The 12,425-nt window shown below is 40.2% G+C and overlaps 1 protein-coding gene across 2 annotated transcripts in view; it reads left to right on the top strand.

Moving 5' to 3' along the window:
* The window catches only part of LMNB1 (lamin B1), a 48,207-nt gene extending 36,491 nt beyond the window's left edge, over window positions 1-11,716 (top strand). For both annotated transcript variants that reach the window (XM_044780518.2, XM_014859533.3), the window contains exons 8-11: window positions 938-1,042; window positions 3,595-3,714; window positions 8,592-8,699; window positions 11,168-11,716. In XM_044780518.2, the coding sequence (XP_044636453.1) occupies window positions 938-1,042; window positions 3,595-3,714; window positions 8,592-8,699; window positions 11,168-11,209 (375 nt within the window). In that variant the 3' untranslated portion in view covers window positions 11,210-11,716. The remainder of the gene's footprint in view (window positions 1-937; window positions 1,043-3,594; window positions 3,715-8,591; window positions 8,700-11,167) is intronic.
* The last annotated feature ends 709 nt before the right edge of the window (window positions 11,717-12,425 follow it).

Genomic DNA, 12,425 nt, shown 5'->3' with positions numbered 1-12,425 from the left:
GCAGAGGGATGGATGTCACTTCGTGAAGCTTGTGGTCAGGATTTATCAAACATTGTGAAAATCACTCCTTTTCTCACAAGAGCTATTAAAGCCATCTTGCATATGAGTGAATAAAGGATTTGGATGGGCAGAGGAGCACTGGCTGTTCTGCTCCTAAGGAGAATAGGCTCTAAGCCCTCCTAGTCACGACTGTAAAAGCTCAAGAACAGAGTAGCGTCTGCTGCTCCATTGTTGTAGTTTGACTGTTTTTCAGAAGGCATAGTAGCCGTGTGGAGCTGTTCTGAAGCTGGCTCTCAGCCTGGCTTGTTCTCTCTGTGAGTTAGAGATGGATATAAATTACTGTAGTTAATTGCTTTAATACCCTGCACCTTTCCTCAGGTGTCAGGCAGGTCTGGGCAGCCTGGGGGCTAGAGTTAATAGCTAGCACTTGGGACCGGCTCATTGCATCATTTACCCTTTTTGAGCCTCTTACGCTTTAAGGTAAGAGAGTTAAATGTGGGCAGAAGTGGTATAGATAGAGAAGAAACATATTTTCTTCCTTCTGTTTCTAAGTTTATGTGTCTGTATTTTAGAAGCTTAAAGTAATGAAATATTAGATGTTTATAATTGTGATTATGACAGCTAGATTGTGTTGTAAATTTAAAAGGCCCACCTGATCTAGCAATGAATATGACTATTTAATTTGGTTCACATTTCTTTTTTCCACTTTTGTCCTCCTTAAAATTAAGTACCTTAATCAAAACTGTGGCGTTATCGAATTGCTGTTTTGCTGAATGACAAAACCGTGTTTTCTTTTTGTACTAGGAAAATATGAATCGTGGGAATACAGCCGTAAAGCTGTCTTAGTTTAATTGCCTATGTGAGTTCATTTATTTGATTATTCCATAACTTTCTGTATATTTGAAGTGACCTTTTTAAAATTTTGTTCTGTGAATAGGATCAACCAATGGGAGGCTGGGAGATGATCAGAAAAATTGGAGACACGTCCGTCAGTTACAAATATACCTCAAGATATGTGCTGAAGGCAGGCCAGACTGTTACAGTAAGTGCATTTTGTCATTTAACTTCATTGTCTTAACTAACAGTTAAAGTAATTCAAGAAAATTTTTAGCTTAAAGAGAAACATTTTAGAAATGGGCATTAAAACATCTTTGACGTTATTAGGGAATTACAAGTGCTATTAAAGATTTTAAAATTTCTATCTTATTGAGAGTGGTAATTAACTATTAAAAGTGAAAGAATTGACCTTTGAATTCTTTTTATTTTGTCTACTCCAGTAGATAGAAAACAGCTGTCTCTTGACTGATAATTGTAGCCCAGTGTAATTCAGGAGCTACTGCTTGGCATAAAGAACTGTTAGGAAGATAATCTCTTAATGCCAGGATAGGCCTTAAAACCAGTCTTCAGCCTTGGGCGAGCATCAGAATCATCTGGGTAGTGTTTTGATGTCCAGAGCCCACCTCACCCTTGGTCACCATCTCTGGTCTTGGGATAGGGACCCATGTTTGAAGAAAAGTCGTTGGATGATAGGCACTGCTTAAGGAATGATCCTTTAAACATAATCTTTCAGCAAGAGTAACGTGGTTTTTACATAGTGTCTAAGGTTCAAGATATAGTGAGAGATGGGCTGTGTGTTCTGTTTTGAGTTGTGAAATACCACGTCTTTAGTAGTTAGAAGATACCGTTATCTCACTTTTTAGAGACGTATGCTTCACTGAGCAAACACAAGATTCCCTTGCTTTTACTTAGTAAGTAGATTTAGCAAACAATAAAATATGTTAGCTTTGCTAGAGATGTTAAAGAAGTCACTATTTTCATCCCTAAAGAATGTAGAGATGACTGGCTCCTTTTATTCCTTTTTTAAAATAAATGTTTTGAGTTTTGATTGATACAAACCTTACTTAGTGTTTAAAGATCAGAGGCTCAAACAGGTTAGACCTTCTCTTTAAAAAAGGTATTCATAGGACTTGATGCCGTATTGTGAAAATATCAGATGTAATTTTGTAATAATGGTAAAAATGGGAACAAATATCCTAACTACACTATGCTTTCTTCTCTTCAGTAATTATGATAGTGAGAGAAAATTGCTCAGTCCTATTATGAAAGCTACATAATGTGGTGGGAAGAATTTGACATTTTATTTCAGAAGATTCAGATTTGAGTGTGCTCTCTATCTCTAAAGTAATGTGAAACCATTAAGCCAGTCGTCTGCATTTTCCACTGGATATAGTTTCTCAGAGACTAGATATATAGGTCTAGTGGAGAACTCAATTATGTAAAATAATGTAATGCATTTTTTTTTCTTTAGGTAGCCAGCATTAAATGTGATAAGCTCTTTGGAACATGATAGTGATAAGTGATCTTTCTGTAAAATTGTACAAGGCAATAGCAAAGATCACTCTAAAACTCTAGAACACAAATAAGAGAACTATACATGTAATTTTAAATTTTCTTGTAGCCACATTATGAAAAATTAGAAGAAAGGTGTGAGATTAACTTTAGGACTATATTTTCTTTGACCCAGTATATCTTAAATATTACCATTTCAACATGTGATCAATATAAAAAATAATTAGTCAAGATATTTTACTTTCTTTTTTCCAAGCTGGGTCTTCAAACTCACAGATATCCGTACTGATTAGCTGCATTTCAAGTGCTCATAAGTCACATATGGCTCCCATATTGAGCAACACAGCTCTAGGACATACTAGTTTTAGGTTAAATTACCCAGTAAAGTTACTGACATTTTATGATTATTATTAGCACTAAACCAACTATATGATTCCATATGGACTAGTGAAAAGTATTGCTTGAAATTAGGAAAACACTAACATTTCACATAACCCGAAAGTCAGCCCAGATCCTGTTCCTTTTTCCAATTTTATCCCAGTAAATGCTCTCTGCCCTTTTCCATTTATAAATCTGATGGAAGATCTGAAAGCTTCAAGTGAGCATCTAAAGAGGAAGGGCTCTTTCTTAGTAACATAGATTTTTCTCCCTGTTTAAAAATATACCTGCCTACACCATCTCCAGTCTTCCTTTTGCCGTCAAAAATTTGAGAGAAGTTAGTCATCCCCTCAAGGCTTGCTGTAGGCAGCTGGAGGATACTATGGGGGGGGGGGAGTTGGAAGGGTTCTCCATGGGAGGATGGCCCATAAAACCATAGACGAATAAAATGCTGACAGTGAGAGCTTATACTTATTGAGTGAGCCAGCCCCTTAATGTGAGTAACCAATCCTTTGTTCTTACAACAATCCCGTGTATTATAGGTGGCATTTCCGTCCCATTTTATGGATGACGAAAGTAAGGCAACTTGCTCAAGGTCACCTGACGTGGAGGAGCTAGGATGTGAATGTAGGCAGCTTCAGAGCCCTGTATGTCAGCGTGTTTGCTTAGCAGATGGGGAAGCTGAGGCCTAGACAAGCTCTGTGGGTTGTCACAGCTAGTTACTATAGCAAGTCTGAAGCTGGGACATAGTTCTGAGACTTAGAATCAGTCCTCTTACAAGGTGTTCACGTCTCATCAGAATGTTGCTGCTGTTAGTGTGTGGGAGCTCTGGGTTCTGAGTAGACTGATGTCTTATCTTTTTTCCAGATCTGGGCTGCAAATGCTGGTGTCACAGCCAGTCCTCCCACTGACCTCATCTGGAAGAACCAGAACTCTTGGGGCACTGGCGAAGATGTGAAGGTTATATTGAAAAATTCTCAGGGAGAGGTACGGTATAACCACTGCAACGTCGGTTTCACCTGAAAATTCATCATGCAAGTGTGATTTCTTTCTCAAAATCAAATTGAAATGGGAAGTAACTGATTGCTTAATCAGACTAAAGCTGCTGAGTAATTGAAAGTGAAGCTGCCTTCAGATTTTAGGAAGGATCGAGGAGTGTATCATACAGTACCGATTAGTGGCACAGGCTCCAGTCAGTCTGTGTCCAGTTTCCATCTCCACTGCACACGGTGACTTTGGGCAAGTTCTTTCCTCTCTTAGCTTTATCATTTTAAAATGAAAATAATAATAAGACAATTAATATAAATGAGGTAATATTAATAGAATGAGAATAATATAAATGAGACAATCTTTAAGAGGCGCTTGGAACAGTGTGTGGCCTTGAGTACATGCTTATGTTATTAACCCTGTTACTAGCTCTCGGAGTGTTCACAGAACTCTGAGTCTGAAGATTGTGGAGTGTACATCTGCTTGGCATGTGTGTTTTCAATGTGTCTGTCCTAGAATTCTTGTCAAAGAACCTTACCTACCCCAACTGTCACATACAGATCCCCCCCAAGAGATGAAAGGGTCTGTGGAGGAAGGAATGGTCATGGTCAGATCACACTATCTTTGTAGGGGCTCCTTCTCTGCTCCCATAGTGCCAGACCCCTTACCTGCGCACTGCTTGTCCAGTTGGCCTCTCTCACTAGAGGAATAAGCACATGGAGGGCAAGGACTTACTCTCATTTTTTCCTGGTGGCATGGCTGGCACATAGTAGACATTCAGTAAGAATTTATTGGATAAATTTTTTAACAAATCGAACATGGGCTTTCACTTAAGTTCAGAGCAATGACGTCACGGACAGCATTGTTATGGGGGCTCTGAGGTGTTTGCATGAGAAGCCCTGTGCCTGGCCGTCTTCCCATCATCCCTCACTGTAAACATCTGCATGTGTTGAGACCGTTCTTTATAAGGAATTCGTTGTCTCCTGAATGGAGAGTGCCCTTGCTCTCAGACTGAGACCGAAAATGAAACGGCATCTGACGTTTTCCCGCTAGGCCTCAGGACGGTTGTGTGAGGGTTTGGGCGCATCCGGGGAGTTCACCTGCAGGTGCCTGCTGGGCGCTCAGGGCAGGGAGCAGTTTGTAGACGGCTTCAGTGATTCATAGACTTCAGAGTGCTGATGCCCTCCCGTCCTCTGTGCACAAACCCTCACTTGCTTCTTGCCTTCAGCACTTTGGAATCCTTCCCAGCTGTCGTGCATGCTGCCACCCAAGGGCTGGACTTATTGTAGCTCCTACTCTGGAAGTTCCCCTGTCATCTGAAATTGGCAGAATACATCTCTCTTTGAAAACAGTGTTACAGTGGTGATTCGCTCAGATTGAAAAGCACTGTTATAAGGGGCCATGGCCGATGGAGCAGGCTTTTTTGAGCCCTGGAGTCTAGTCACCATCTATACCATTTTTTTCTGTGTGAAAATATGTTCCAAGTTAGAAATAAACTTACAGGAGGAGATTTGGAACGCGGCAGGTTTAGAAGCCCACACAGTAGATACAGTGACATGCGAACAAAGCGGATCCTATGACTGGGCTAGGTCTCGAGGTAGTTTTACCGGTGACGTTTTAATAAAGCTGACTGAAGCTCAGGTTTCCCTTCAGAATTCAAACCCTGGAATATTAGATTAGTTGGTTGGTTTGTCTATTCTTTAACAAATTTCTACTGCCTTCTCCTTGCTAGGCTCTGTTAAGTGACTTCTGTCAGAAATGAGGAAAGTATCATGAATACAGTTCTTAGTTATTTCTGTGACTGTCAGACAAGAACTGTTGGCATTTATCCATTTCTGTAAGACTGTGTCCCAGACCATATTAGCGACAGTCTGTAATCATCACCATAAAGACCGCTTTTCTCTAAGATTGTCGGTAATTGGTTTAAGTCAGTTTAATTTTTTATGTATATTTTCTTCTTGTTGAGGCATTGGAAATGTCAGAAAACCCAATTAAATTAGCTTTAAAATAATGGGGAAATAGGGCTTATAAAACCAAAAATCCAGAGATAGTGGACTTGATCCATTGGCTCGCTCAGTGTCCCCAAGGATCTTTGTCTTGTCCCTGCTTCCCTGATTGTCTTCCTCGTGGATGCAGGATAGCTGCTGGCTGCTCCTGGAGGTGCATCATTCCAGGCTAGCTTCTTAAGGGAAAGAGCAGTGAGGTCCCCGTCCTGGGCTTCACTCTTTTGTACCAGCTTGGATCACATGCCCACCTCTAAACCAGTTCCCGGAGTCAGGAGGACAGAGTTAGAGCTGAAGCCTTCTTCTCCCCTCCACAGCTAGATTACACTTGGCTCCTTATGACACATCTGCCACATCTCCGTGGGAGAGATGGGTATCCAGGCAAACCTGGGGGCTCTTACTGAGAAATGAGGGACGGGGTGCTGGATGATTAAAAATGGCAATGTCACTATGGTAAAATAAAATGGTTTTGTATGAGGGGAATAAAAAATAAAGCAGTTTCCCTGTACGTTCCAGAATAGAGGCATAGCTGTAATTTTTGTATATGCAGATGGTTACTTCTGTGGACAGAGATATAGTTTAACAATCAGCTCCTCCATCAATAAAAACTGCCCTGATTTGTAGCATTTGCTGATTACTGTGGTGTAAATACTCCCACTGTGGTGATTTCAGGCTATCCATATGCACAGAGTTGTGCAGAGATGAGCACATTAGCTGGTCTAGCTAACTCCAGTGCACTGCTGAATAGATGGGTGTACCTTTGCATGCCCAAGGCTTTAACACGGGCAGACCGGTAATACATTTTACATAGACACCATGTATGTGTGCCTTTCAGAGCGCTTGATGGGGTTGGGCATCTTGCTGAGAGGGATTTTTTTAGTGAAAACATTTTTCTGTTAGCACTTTGACTAATAACAATTTCCTGGGCCTAAACCTCCCAACAACTTTTCCTTTTAAAATTTGTTCTGTTATTTTTCTATCTAAATTTTTAGACATTATTTATCGCACTCATTTTCCATACAGGTTTTCTGCATTGGATTAATCGGTTTCCAAATGTCAGATGAAAAGTGCTTAACAGCAGGGTGTTACATTAAAAGTAGTTATGTTGTAGTAATTTATAATTAATGAAGTTGGGCAGGTTGCTGTTTGCTAAGCTTCTCATTTGAGGCTAATAGTCTCACATTACATGGTGAGCTTTGAGAGCCCCTGTGTCCATATGGGAGATGGATACATTGGCACGAGCCGCCAGAAGCTGGAATGTGAGAATTCTCTAACAGATTTTCTTTGACTTTTTTTCCCCTCATCTTAAGATGAGTTGAGGAAAGCTGGGGACTGTGAAAGCTTTTTGAGAATCTTTTCTTCCGTTTTGTATGTCACCATCCGCCAATTGACATCTTAGTTCACAGAATTGTAGTTGATCTCAGGACTCCTGTGCTTTTTATGCATTTTGGTTAAAGCAGGTTGATATTTGTGAAATGGCTATTTGTGTGTGTGAACATAGAGTGATCTCACAGAACTGATGCTGTGGCTGATGAGAGACTCAAAATGGTCCATCTTCTTGGCCCTGCAGCATTATCAAAATTCCCCACAAAATACTACTGTACTACCTTACTTCATTTCCAAAATATATCCTTGGACATATTTAAAATTGAAGTCTCATTTCTGTGACACTTGTTTTTTGTTTTCATCCTCTGCCTTTTTAAGCTAGTTGGTCTGTGTTAAATTTCAGATAAGCTTTTACTGATGTTACTTTAGTGTCTTCCTCTGTGGAGTTACCTTTCTTGAGTGACCTTAGGACGTGGTGCAGAGTAAAATTAGATGCTCCACAGCGCTCTCTAGGACACACTCATTCACTTGCTGCCAGATTATCAGTGCTGCATTCGAGCAAGTCAGCATTCTCGACGGGAGAGTCATCTGTCTTTGAGCCTCTCAGTAGAAAATGGAAATGGTTACTTTCTGTCAAACTGCCAATGAATGATAGGAGATGTAGTTTATGTGCGGAATACATTGGAACTTCACTAGTGTGTTTACTAGTAAGTAGTGCTCATCCTGTCTTGATTCCATTTCATTTAAGAAGAACCAGCTGTTGAAGGAATGAAGGAGCTTGTCCTTTTCAGCTCAGTCATCAGGTGGTCCTGTTGCCACCATAGTCCCTGGGATCACAGCAGTTGGCCTCCAACTTCATTTTATTCAGCCTTTATTTAGCACATTCTCTTTGCCAGGAGCCAAGATTTTTATGCTGAATTCATGTTGAGTGTTACAAAGAATTTAGTGTGCCAAATCATTTACAGAATTCGTAGTAATGGAATGGGATAAAGCGCAGTGGAAATTTCTCAGCGGGTCTTTCAAATGGGATGCCAGGAGCTCCCTTGCAGGGAATATTGAAGATCTAAGAACTGCTACTAATTTTGCGAAAATTCCTGTTCAGTAGCTTAAGATGCTTATGAACCACTTTTTTTTTTTTTTTTTAAGTAATCCCTGATGTAGGAATGCTGTTTCTTTTTCTTTTTTTGGTGAGGAGAGAGTGGCCCTGAGCTAACATCTGTTGCCAATCTTCCTCTTTTTTTTCTCCTCCAAGCCCCAGTACATAGTTGTATATCTTACTTGTAGGTCATTCTAGCTCTTCCATGTGGGGCGCCACCACAGCATGGCTTGATGAGCAGTGTGTAGGTCCACACCCGGGATTCGAACCAAACCGGTGAACCCTGGGCCGCCGAAGGAGAGGGTGAACTTAACCACTTAACCACTTGGCCATGGGGCTGGCACCAGGAATGCTGTTTCTTAAATTTAAGCACGGAGAAGGTCCCCCTCCCCTGCAGGCTTTGTGATTTTAAGTATGATTTTAACTGAAAATCAAACAACTCTTATCTTTAGGAGGTTGCTCAAAGAAGTACAGTCTTTAAAACAACTATACCTGAAGAGGAGGAGGAGGAGGAAGCCGCGCCTGAGGTGGTCGTGGAGGAAGAACTTTTCCACCAGCAGGTATTCCTTTAATATGTTTGTTTTAAGTTTTATTGTCAGAATTCCATGAAAACCAAAACCAGTAGTGGTGTTTGACTTTTTTCCCCTGTTACTTGATGAACCAGATCACTGATCTACCAAGTGGGGCTTGTTCTCCTGAGGGGATGTTCAAGATAGCACATTAGGGCACTGGAAGAAAATGTTAGCAGTTCTTTTTGTTGTGGTAGGACATAGATCACTTATGAATAAGTATATATAGATTGGAATGCATACTCAAAATTATTTACTGAGGGGTTCTGTGATTGAGAAGTTTAGATCACTAAATTAAAGCAAGCTTTTGCATATAAGCTTAAAAAAGAGTGTAATATTCAAGTTCAGTATGAAACAAAATTCTTGCTATATTAAGTTCCTAATCATCTAATTGCAGGATAGATTTTAGCTGATGCTTGGGCTTTTGAGAGCCCTCGAAATAAATAAAATCCAAATTTCATTTTAATTAATTAAATTGGAATTATTAGTAACTAATGGGCCTTCAGTTTGTAGTCTCAAGGTGTTTGAGTCTGATCATTAATCAAAGTTCCTACTGTTATCCTTATAAGACTTTGTCTCTCTGTCTCCAGATTTATAAACCTATTGGTTTTGCTTCATTAGTCCCAGTCCTACTGTAAATCAACATTCACTTATGTTTAGACCCACTCGAGGTGGTTTATATGAGGTAGAATGGATTTTTGGCTGGGATATTTCCTCATACATTTTGGAGGAATATTTAAGTACAGATACTTTAGACTTGGCTTTAACAAGAAGCAAGCTAAAATCTATTTCCTGCCCTCATTGGGAAGCATTATGACTGGAAGTAAAATAACAAAGTAAGAGAGATCTCAAGATGTCAGACAGGTGCCTCAGAGCATGAGTTGTAGACTCTGGAGAAGGTTCTCTGGGCCACCAGAGTAGTTGAGATCTCTGGGAAAGATACTTGGGGAGAATGGGCAATTATTTGGGTGTTAGAAGGCAGACGATGATGTTCTGCAGGTGTTTGAATTATCTGTTGCTACATTAACAGCCCACCCCAAAACTTAGTGGCTTAAAATAACGATTTCTTAGTTCCCGTGACTCTTGTTTGACTGGGATCAGCTGGGCAGTTGCTTTGCTCATGATGGAGACTGAAGTCAGTCATGCAGTTGCATTCAGCTGAGAGCTTGGCCGGGGCTGAAATGTTCTCCATGTCTCTCTCCACGTGGCTTCTTGGTAGTTTAGCTCCAGCTTCTTTACACCATGGCAGCTGGCTTCTAAGAGGATGAAAAAGGAGAGCACTGGGCTTGGCCCAGAACTCGCCTCGTGTCCATCCTACCGTGTTCTTTTAGTTTAAGTCAGTCGTAAGGCCAGCTCCAATTCCAGGTGAAGGCAGATCGTCTCCACTACTTGTTTATGGGAGGAGTGGCAGAGAGTTTGTCATGATTTTTAATTCGTCACAGGGGATATGTCAAGACTTAAGCACTTCAGACTTAAGTCCATCCAGCTGTATTGTAGGTGTAGGAGAGACAACAAATTTGGAAGGTGGTGGTAAATTGCCTTAATTTACAAGGTTTAGGTAAGTAGCTTCTGCACACTTTGGGGCAAAGGAGAAATTGAGACAATGTCAGAGGGATTGACTCTAGAAGGGAGGTTGCAGAGACTCTGAGGGAATGTATAAATGGAGATTCATTAAGGCATTGTGACTGAACTTGAGGGTGAGAGAAGAAAAGAAGAAGTCAAAGGACGTGTGAGGTTTTTAGCGTTTGTGATCAGAGAAAATAATGATACTAAGGTTCCAAAGAGAGATCAGCTCTTTTGACTTCAATTAGAGAATGAATCTAGTGACCTTTCGAGGTGATTAGAAGTTTTTTTGGTGACCTTCAAGAAACCAATTTCAGTCCGGTCAAGTAGTGAGTCGCAAGTCATTTTGTGAGGTTTTAAGGAATTAGTGAGTGATAAAGAAATGGATAGAAGGAGCCGTTTTGACTTCACATTTGAGGATGAACCCAGTGCGGATGCTTTGGGACGTGAAAGTTGAGGATCCTGCCAGCCGCCGTCTCCGTGGTTGTTGAGAATGGAGTCCACTGATCTCCTCTCTCCTCAGGTATAAAAGGAGGTTGTTCAACGGTGGTTTCCCACCTCAGTTGCCTATTAGAAGTACTTAGGGAGCTTTAAGGTTATGTATAAATAGATACTGTTCCCCAGTTAAATGAGAAATTCTCATTTAATTGATCTTGGGACCTAGATCAGAATTTTTTTAAGCTCCTCAGGAGCTGAATGTGCAGCTGGAGTTGAGAATCACTGTTCTCTAATTTGTTGGAATGTTCTAGGGAAGAAGATTCAAAAGGATAAGTGGGAAACGATAAGGGTCCATTTGACATTTGGTGATATGGATTTGTAGTCTCTCTGTTGTCTTCTTTTAAAATACTGTGGTCCATTTTCTTAGCACTAATTTTCCTTTCTGTTTTCCTTGTCAGGGAGCCCCAGGAGCGTCCAATAGAAGCTGTGCAATTATGTAAACTTCTCAACTGTCTTCCTCAAAATAAAGAAGTATGGTAATCCTTACCTACGTACAGTGCAGAGCCTTCTCAGAAGCACAGAATATTTTTGTATTTCCTTTATGTGAATTTTTAAGCTGCGAATCTGATGGCCTTAATTTCCTTTTTTTGACACTGAAAGTTTTGTAAAAGAAATCATATCCATACACTTTGTTACAAGATGTGAATTATTGACACTGAACTAACTGTGTACTGTTTGGAAAGGGTCCCTCAAATTTTTTGACATTGTTTTGTACGTGTATTTTTTTTTAAGTTCCTATGAGAAGGGGAGGGGAGGGTGAATAGACCACTGTGTGTCTGGGTATAATTTGAAGATTGCTTCGTCTCGATCAGCAATCTGCTCTTGATTATTCTCTGCTCTATATAACGGTGCTGTGAGGGAGGGGGAAAGCATTTTTCAATATATCGAACTTTTGTACTGAATTCTTTTGTAATAAACAATCAAGGTTACAAATTTTTTTTTTTAAATAGAAAAGAGAAATTTTTTAAGAAGGCAATATTAACATAATCATCATGTAAGCACTCTGGATGAAGGATTCCACAAAACTTTGTTTTATGGTTACTTCTTAGATTCTTAATTCATGAAGGGGATGGGGAGGGGGGAGGGGAGGATTTCTCTTAAAATGCATTAGTTGTGTTTTTTAAGATAGTGTAACTTGCTTAAATTTCTTATGTGACATTAACAAATAAAAAGCTGTTTTAATATTAATCTACTGTCTTTTTTAACTTTAAAAACAGATATTGAGGGGCTGGCCCAGTGGCATATTGGTTAAGTGCGCGAGCTGTGCTTCGGTGGCCTGGGGTTCACAGGTGCAGATCCTGGGTGCAGACATGCACGCCACTCATCAAGCCATGCTGTGGTGGCATCCCACATACAAAATAGAGTAAGATTGGAGTGGATGTTAGCTCATAGACAGTCTTTCTCACCAAAAGACCCCTGGATTTTGAGGGAAGAAAAGTATTATTTCAGTTTTGCTTTTGATAAAAATAATTTGGCTTCTTGCCTGAAACTAGATATTTCTTTAAGACTTTGACATTGAAGAAGATAAACACACAAGCTATTTTGGAGTTCTCCCCACTTGTCAGTATTCTGTTGTCATTAGTAATAATAACGATAAAAGCAATAATCATGGCTAATTTTTTGAGCCATTGTCCTCAGTGCGTTACATCTTTTATC

Source organism: Equus asinus, chromosome 9 (genome assembly GCF_041296235.1).
Source record: "Equus asinus isolate D_3611 breed Donkey chromosome 9, EquAss-T2T_v2, whole genome shotgun sequence".
NCBI lineage: Eukaryota > Metazoa > Chordata > Mammalia > Perissodactyla > Equidae > Equus > Equus asinus.
Note: the sequence above shows the minus strand (reverse complement) of the source record. Positions and strands in the feature narration are given on the sequence as shown.